Raw genomic sequence first — 8,789 nt, 5'->3', positions numbered from 1 at the left:
TATATATATATATATATATATATATATATATCATTTTACTTTAAATTTATTTTAAACTGTAAAAATATGAGAAGATATCATCATAGTTTATAAATATATTAAAATTACATATACTTTAAATATTTTTTTTGTTAATAATTTGATGGATTAAGTTAACTAACATAAGATATATTAAAATTAAACTATCTAATAAAAACACGTTTAAAGATTAAAATAATCGGTAAAAATATACATTTAAATAAATTTTAAGTGTATTTCTAATAAGTTTACCAAAATATTATTTCACTGGTTTTTCATAATTGTCCGGAACATTTTTGTTTTTTTTATATACACGAGGCCTAAGCCCAACTAGATTTTTTTGCAATAATGAAAACTAGTTTCTTTGATGAAAAAAATGAAATCTCACCCATCCTTTCATATTTACATTGTATCTCTAAAGTATAAGTAAATATTATTTTGTCTTCTATTTTATGATAGTCAAAATATTTAAAAAGTTTAAATTTCTTTTAAATTTTTAGATAAATGTAAAATTTCTGAAATGTAAATTTTATAAAATAATTTAAAACTATGGATGAAAGAAAAACTTCTGAAATACAATTTTTTCAAAATTTTGGATAAATGTGAAATTTCTAAAACTTAATTTTTTTGAAACTTTAAATGAATGTGAAACTTTAAACTTAAAAATTTGAAAAACACAACTTCCAATACATTTTCATTACAAAATTACTATATTTAGTTGCTTAACAAGGGTCATTTAGACATCTGTCAACATTTTCTACTTTTAAATAATAGTAGTAATAACCAAATTATTTACTACTAACAAATATTAGATATAATCTTCCACTTGTTTTTTGTCTTCATCCTTCTTCATCTTATCTTAGAAGATGAGTGATTTATGACTTTTTTTTTTTATTCCAAACCATGTATCTATATCATTTTTTTCTCTCTCTACTCTTTTAATTAAATAAGTGATTTTCACATAAATCAATTTGTTGTCGTATTTTTCTGTTATCTCGCCAACTAATGCGACATTTGTTTTTCCATCTCATTGTGGTATTCATTTTGTTTAAATTTACAGATTTATTTTGATCTAGTACAAACAAATTCAATCAATGACTTTAATGTTATCAACGTTGTAGATCCCAATACATGAATAGTACAATTTTATTTTGTCAAATTTATAAATATTATGTCATTTTATACTCTATTAACTTGAGTATTATGAACTTGTTACCAAATTCATTATTTTCAATTTTATCAAATTTATATATATAAATTTATATGTATGTTGTCCTCAATCAATGTACTTTTTTAATTTGAATAAGTATCATTTTTTATGTAAAAAAAATCAAATATTATAGAAAAAATAAAAGACTAAACTCCAATGCATATCTATCACCTAGTATGCAGTCGATACTAATGTGCTCATCTATCAGCTTTTGTAATCGCTCTTTTATCTTGTTATATATATTTCTTTTTACTTTTCCCTTTTTTTTTCATATCCATATTGTCTTTTTATTCTCTCTCTAGAGTCTAACAATGACTAACCACTCAATATTTCCCTTCAAGTGGTAAATATTAAAAGTAATATTTTATCGAAAAAGATATAGAAGTTATAAATTTTTATGAGGTTATTTAAAAATCATATTTAATTAGATAAAAAAACTAAAATACAAAATTGAAAGAATGGCCACGCCAAAAGTAATATGTCGTTTATATATAAGTACACAAAAAGTAATATGTCGTTTATATATAAGTACACCAAAAGTAATATGTCGTTTATATATAAGTATATATGATATGAAACTCCCATTCTTTGGCGCATATATATATATAGAATGGTCCCATTCGTTTTTGTTTACTATTGGTGCAACATAACACAGATGAAACACATAATACATGACGATATTGTATCCCGAAATACCGAAACAAATTGTTCCCCTATTTCCATCTGTTTTTTGCTTTTTGTATTGTTAGTAACCAGCCTCAAAAGAGGAGAAGAAACATCATTTGGTGGAAAGAATGGGGTCTGTGTAAACGAAATGAAAACAAAAAAAATAATCAAAATATGAAACTGACAACAGTTTTTAGCGTTTGCATGAGGGAATGCTAAAACTAACTCACTTGAGATGAATAACTGAATTACTACAAAAAAATACAAATACAATGACACAACAAACGAGAGATTACCTTCCTGAATGGAAACATATAGATCAAGTTCCGAGCTGATCATTTGAGGATCTCAATCTTACAGAAAGATCGATACAACAATCTCGATACCTTAACAAAAGGCAATGACGTATCATTTGATTCATTTCCCTTTCTTTGACTTCATTTTATTGCCTGTAACAGTTCTTGGTGAACAATCAGGAGCTGAGCCAATATCGACCAGCCCTGCTTCAGATACCTGTGGCTCAGACAAACGCTTCCTTTTCTTAGAGCTCTGGGTTCTTGATTTTTCTCTACTAGTCCCCTGGGAAACTAATTCACATTCCCCCTCTCCTTTATTTTCGACTCCGGGGCTATCAGTGGCCTGCTGCGAAGCATTACCCCTCTCTTCTTTATTTTCAGCTCCACTGTCAGTGGCCTGCTGCGAAGCATTACTGCCTGGACTGGCCTCCGTATGTGATGAATGTCGGAAACTCCATCGAGTATTGCCAAACCATTTGTCAACCTAAAAGGGAAAAAAGAATGGTAAACTCCGAGAGTCGTGGAAGGAAGCTCAAATGTGGTATGAGTGATGCTAAAAGAAATTACCTGTTGAAAAGTGAGTCCAAGTTCTTGTGCCAAGCTTTCTTTTGTGGTTCGTTCTGGATATTGATTTTCTTTGAAAGATTTGTAAAGTCTCTGAAAAGACAAGAATAGTACCTTTAAGGTAAGTTCTTTAGGTGTGTGTTGTGTCTAGGTAAATCAGTAGTAGATCACATGGTGCTGTCCAAGCTGTAGTTTGATTGATTATATAGAGACAACCAGGTTATTTAGATAACAAAATGCATGCCAATTTCTGTCTCTGTTGTGTTTCATGTGTCAATATTTCATAGAGAAAATAAGGTTGAATGTGAAGTGGTTCAAATAGTGTGGAACTAAATGGAGTAAAAAAAGTATTATTAAAAATTTAAGAGTGCCACCAACACTCTCTTTGAAACTCACTTTCTCTATTATTGGATGAAACTCATGTGGGACAAATACCCAAAATAGCAGGACCCACATAAATTTAATCCAATAGTAGAGAGAGCATTAGAAAGAGAATGTTAGTAGCACTTCTCAAAATTTAAAATAGAATTTGATTTACTTCAAAGACTAACACTTGATTAAGAGCAGTGATTACAAACAGTCAAACACACTTGTTTTTTATTATTTTACTCTAAATTTAGTAAGTATATACTATTTTGTAAATTTTAATTGAGGTGGTTAAATATGGGGTACAAACAAAATCCTATTAGGATGCCATAAATAATGTTCATGAATGATCTAGATGATTGTTTGCTTTCTAGTTAAATTCTAATCTGTCTGTCTGTCTATACATATAGTAAGATTGAGTTAGAATTTCAAAAGATGTCATTCATAATTCTCTACATCGCAAAAATTCAAAATGTTAGTAAATTCATCTTCCTACGATTGCAATATATTTAAAGTGAACACTAACCCAATTCAGATGCAACTCTAGTTCAAAATAGGTATATTAAAAACTCAGCAAATCTAGATGAAACTGTTATTCAGAACCAAACTTTTCTGTTCCATGAATTAAACGTTTATAACCTTATATGCTCTCCAAAAATATGTGAAACTACTAATGCAGCAATCATACAATTAAAAGGATTTAATGAAGCTATAGTTACACAAATTTAAGCAAAACAAAATTCAGTACTCTTGTTTGAAACAAATTTTACTGCTCTACTTATTGAATGTATCGGTATATATACGTAACATGTGCAAACCTAATATTTCTTTTAATAATACAAATATATAAAACAATATATATAACCTATGCAGTAAACCAAGAAAAATAGTATTCCCATAGAAGGACCAGTTACTATGTGTAGAAGGGGCTATGGGGGCTATAAGATTGATTTGGTGGTTGAGGTAAAAGAGTTAACGAGTACAGTGATAGAGAGGTTGAGGGTTCTATTCCCACCAACAACATAACACTAACATTTATTATTCCAATATATTTTCTGTATTTCAGAAAATGCTGAACCTTCTACCGAGTAAACCCTCTCCCCCAAAACAAAAAATTCCTTTTTGCACTTCAATTGTGCGTATAGGTACTTGAGCATATCTAGAAGACACAAATTAAATTTAAGACATCGGGAGAATGAGTATGCAAATTACCAAGTTAGCTGAAAGATATCCTAAACTGAAAATAAATTTAAAAAACCAAGTTTAAACAGTAATGAATAATGACCTGAACAACAGCTTCTCCGAGTCTTTTGTATGTCAATCCACGTCTTTTATCCCTGGAACCAGATTTCGTGCATCCTTCAAGTGTTTTGGTGGGTGAATTATTTGTATTTTCAACTTTATGCTGCTGGGTGTTCCTCGAAGCAGTATGTCGGGAATTATTTGAGGCATTTCCATTTGGTGACACTGGAGTCATCTTGCCTGCGAGTTTCTTTTTTCTACTTGGAGTAGCAGAGGCATCCCAATCTTCATCATCACTAGTATCACTTTGGTATGTTTCCTACAATAGGAAATGAGCGGTCTAAAATATTTGGAGAGAGAAAAAACAAAAAAGGAACAATAAATAAATTTGACTCTGTACCCACTATTGTAGTCTTGTGTGCATACTGTTAGAAAAGTGGCAAAAAAAATTTACGTGTGCGGTGGACAAGAATATTAAGAGTTCTTTGCTGAAGTTACTGGCAAAATAGTAATGAAGTAGGTCAATGTGGATGGTACTGGTTTGATACAGTTACAATATAATAAAATACCTTATAAGATATTGAAAATAATTTTATTATATTCCAAGACATACAAACATCTTGTATCATGTGCTGAGTTGTGTGATGTATATACCCCCTTCTTGAAATAAGAAAAGGGACTTACTTCATACAGCTTTTGGTAGTCCAACCTTTCCACATTTCTTTTTGCAGTAATAGGAGTGATATCCTCTTGGCCGAGATCTGACTTTAGTAAAGATGACAGTTCATCAGCCATAGATGGCTTCTTACGAACTTTATGGTTTTGTCTGCTAAAACCTTTTAAGTTCTTAACATCATCTAACAATGGAGATGTAATATCACCATCCTGTCCAGTGGACATGTTATCCTTAATTGTAGCAGCAAGATCCTCAGAGTCAGATGTGAAATCAGAGCTCGAGCTTTCTTCAGTGACTTTACCACCAAGATCTGGAGCATCAGGATCAAAATCATCATCCTCTGAATCTTCAGAAGGAAGACCCAAGTATTGATCCTCGTGGCGTGAATCCTCCAATTTCTCAGAAGCAGAAGCATACTCAGATTCGTCAGAACTTGATTCGTCTCCTTCAACTTCTGCATCCTCTACCTCCACATCCTCTGGGCCATTAGGATTATAATCATCATCCTCAGAATCGTCTGAAGGAAGTCCCGAGTTGTGATCCAAGATACTTCCAGCAGCTGTAGCTGCTTCAGGAAAAACCCTCTGAACAAGGATCAGTCACATAATCAGGAGGGCAAAGATCCAAAAAGAAATAATTAACAGGAAAGAGACCAAGGTCTTGTTTGATTGTGATTTGATTTGTTTCAGCATTTAAAAACTGTTTTATAAAATAGTTACAAAGACCTGTTTTAAAACAAGTTGTTTGTTTTGATATTTTAGTTTCAAAAACAAGAAAATGAAAATAGTTTTATAAATCAGTTTTACACAACAAGTTTTTCAGTGTAAATTATTTTAAAAACGAAAAAACAGGTCTTAAGAAGGGAATAAAAAATGCCCTAAGTTTTCCCACTGACCTCCCACGTGTTGGTAAGAGAGAGATTTGTCCCTAACAAGTCATTAACAAGTTCGATGCAGTCATCTTTGCAATCACATCCTGGGCATAACCAACCCTCATCACCAGGTGGAACTGTAAGCCACAAAAGCAAATGCATAAATGATAAATAACTTGGAAGTCTGAAGTGATCAATTAATCAGGTGGACCAGAGAATAGAGATTACTGTCTTCAGTTAACAATGGAGGATCTAAACAGAGCTGGTGAAATCCACGGTCACAAGCACCGTCACAGAGAATTATATCATTATCAGTGCCCAACACTTTGGTCTGGCATTTTGCACAGAATATCTGCAAGAAAAAATTGAAGTTCTCACAACTCCAAAATCCTGGAAAACTGGATGCTTTATTTAAGAATGAAATATAAAGGATTAACCCACATCCTCACTATCAATCTCCCCCTTGGAATCAAACAAAGATTCAGGAAGCCTTCCTTCAGCACACAATGAATCCAAGTTTTGAAATAGATCCCTAATTTTTAATTTTCGTCGAAGAATTTCAGATTTAGCCCGTTGAATCTCCTTCTCAGGCTTTAATTTTTCCAAACTGCAAAATTAGCACGATCATACAATAGAAACAAAATATCCACTACATAAAACAAATAGCAACGAAAACAAGCTTCAACAGTCTATGATAAAATAACTAGCAACTATAGAATGTTTCTCAGCTTCACAAGAAAATAAACTGGTAGCAAACAAAGAATGACAAAAAAATAATAAACTTCAACAGTTTTAAACAGAGAATATGCTCAAAAGAGTCAAAATGACAATAAAACATAGGGAAAGCTAGGATCATTATATAAGTACTGAAATAGAAAACTTACTAATGCTTAAATGCAGCAAAAATAACTGCATGTGGATCGAAGTGTAGGGCTGTGCAAAAAATCCGGTTATGAGACCCAAATCCAAAACCAGATCCAAATCCATTTTAAATATCCGGTTAAAATCATATAGTTATAATCCGATTTATTTATAAACAGGTTGGATAACCATTTATGTTTTATATTTGGATTTGGTTTTTATCCACTACCAATATTTTGTTAATTTTGAGATTTTATTTCTTGAAAAAAATTTGAAATTTTTTTTTTCGAAAAAAATAACTTTTTTTCTCAAAAAATTTTAAATCGAATTTTTTCTCGAAAAATTTGGTGAGAATTTTTTTTAAAAAATTTATCGAAAAAATCGATTTTTTTAAATAACCAATTTTTAAACTATGAATAAATATATTTTTTTTAAATAATCAAATTTTAACCGATTTTGAAAAAAAAATCGATTTTAAAATTAAAATTTTCAAAACTGGTTGCTTAATTATAAACCGGTTATTTACCCATAACCAATTTTACAATTGGTTTTATAACCGATTTTAAACTAAATAATGGATTTGGTTATAAATCTAAATCCATATATTGGTTTTAAAATAGATATGGTTTGGTTTTTAAAAAAAACCAACCATGAACAGCCCTATCGAAGTGTGTTTATACTATATGATTTCCAAAATATCAGTCTAAAAAGAATTAGTTGGAACAACTGATGTGCTAGCTCAATTGTCTAAATCCTGTAGTAAGATCCGGGTACTACAGAACAAATTTGGTTTAAGCCATTTCGGCAAAACAGACCTGGATCAAATCTAAACCAAAATGTCTCTGAATTTTGCAGGTAATAGGGTAAGACAGCAAGAGACCAAATTAAATGAATCCCAATAAAATGGATCAGTAAAGATAAAATTCGAATTCTACAAGGTTGCATTTGTTGATAAGGCATTTGTAATTTTTTTTACACAACTATGATAAAAATCAACTGGTCAATCTAGGTAAATCCAGGTGTCGGTTGATGCATTCTTAAGCTGGAAATTCAAGACAAGTAGAAGGAAAGTAAGGTATTCATATTATTAAGTTTCTCATATTTATATTTGGAAAGGATTTAATGATCAAATTAGCATGTAATATAATCTGAATACTATTACAAATCCAAATACCTTAGATGCATTAAAAAAAAATTATACGGGGGCAATAAATAAAAGTTGCAGTACATGTTCAGAACATGGTAAGCATACTGTTCCGGGACTCTAATATAATATGACTACAAACACAATACTAATCCCAATATTCCACAACACATACAGTTATAGACTTGCAATCATTCAACTTGTAAAAGGCAAGTTATAGGATAAGGATTCTTATCCTGATATCTTAAAACAAGGACACTGAAGCACCAGGTGCCAGAATATTCCCGATGTACTTCCATTTCAGGTGCCCGGCAATTAACAAGCAGAATTGATATTATCATTATCAAATAAAATGCTAAGGTCTAACATAAATTAGGATGAAAATCCAAATATAGATTACAAATTAATCAAACCACAAAATAATAGTACAATTAACGCACCTGTATCCTTTCCAGCCCTCGCCAGAATAAGCATCAATTAAGTTTTGTTCGTAGCTTATGCGGTTCAACAAATATCTCAGATGAGCTCTGATTTTAGAATATTGATCATTAATTCCCTCCTTTCTTGGCCTTTTCTTCTTCTTCTTCTTCCCACGTTTCGTCTTCATTGCATCATTACTAACATCAACAACATTATTAATTGGTTCAGGATCTTTAGGTTTATCTCTTGTCCTCGATCGCAGAGCTCTGTCACTGCTTCCTAACGACCTTAAAATATACTTCTTTGATAATTTTGAGTTACTTTTACCCTTGTGTCTCGATCGCAAATGAGCTGAGCTTTTAGACTTTCTTTCCGAACAATCGGAACTAATATTTTTCACAACATCTTCAGAAGGTGGATCCGATGGATCATTTACAGAATATGTGTTCACTGGA

General features: G+C 31.2%; 1 protein-coding gene across 1 annotated transcript in view; it reads right to left on the bottom strand.

Annotated features, from left to right (window-relative positions):
• Window positions 1-1,886: 1,886 nt before the first annotated feature.
• The window catches only part of LOC101500744 (homeobox protein HOX1A), a 7,748-nt gene continuing 845 nt past the window's right edge, over window positions 1,887-8,789 (bottom strand). Inside the window, exons 2-9 of the mRNA XM_073367257.1 lie at window positions 8,355-8,784; window positions 6,351-6,516; window positions 6,138-6,261; window positions 5,934-6,046; window positions 5,047-5,622; window positions 4,406-4,681; window positions 2,758-2,847; window positions 1,887-2,674 (exon numbers count right to left, since the gene is read on the bottom strand). Of these exons, the coding sequence (XP_073223358.1) occupies window positions 2,312-2,674; window positions 2,758-2,847; window positions 4,406-4,681; window positions 5,047-5,622; window positions 5,934-6,046; window positions 6,138-6,261; window positions 6,351-6,516; window positions 8,355-8,784 (2,138 nt within the window). The 3' untranslated portion in view covers window positions 1,887-2,311. The remainder of the gene's footprint in view (window positions 2,675-2,757; window positions 2,848-4,405; window positions 4,682-5,046; window positions 5,623-5,933; window positions 6,047-6,137; window positions 6,262-6,350; window positions 6,517-8,354; window positions 8,785-8,789) is intronic.

This window comes from Cicer arietinum, chromosome 4, assembly GCF_000331145.2.
Source record: "Cicer arietinum cultivar CDC Frontier isolate Library 1 chromosome 4, Cicar.CDCFrontier_v2.0, whole genome shotgun sequence".
Classification (NCBI taxonomy): domain Eukaryota; kingdom Viridiplantae; phylum Streptophyta; class Magnoliopsida; order Fabales; family Fabaceae; genus Cicer; species Cicer arietinum.
This window is presented reverse-complemented; position numbering and strand designations above follow the sequence as displayed.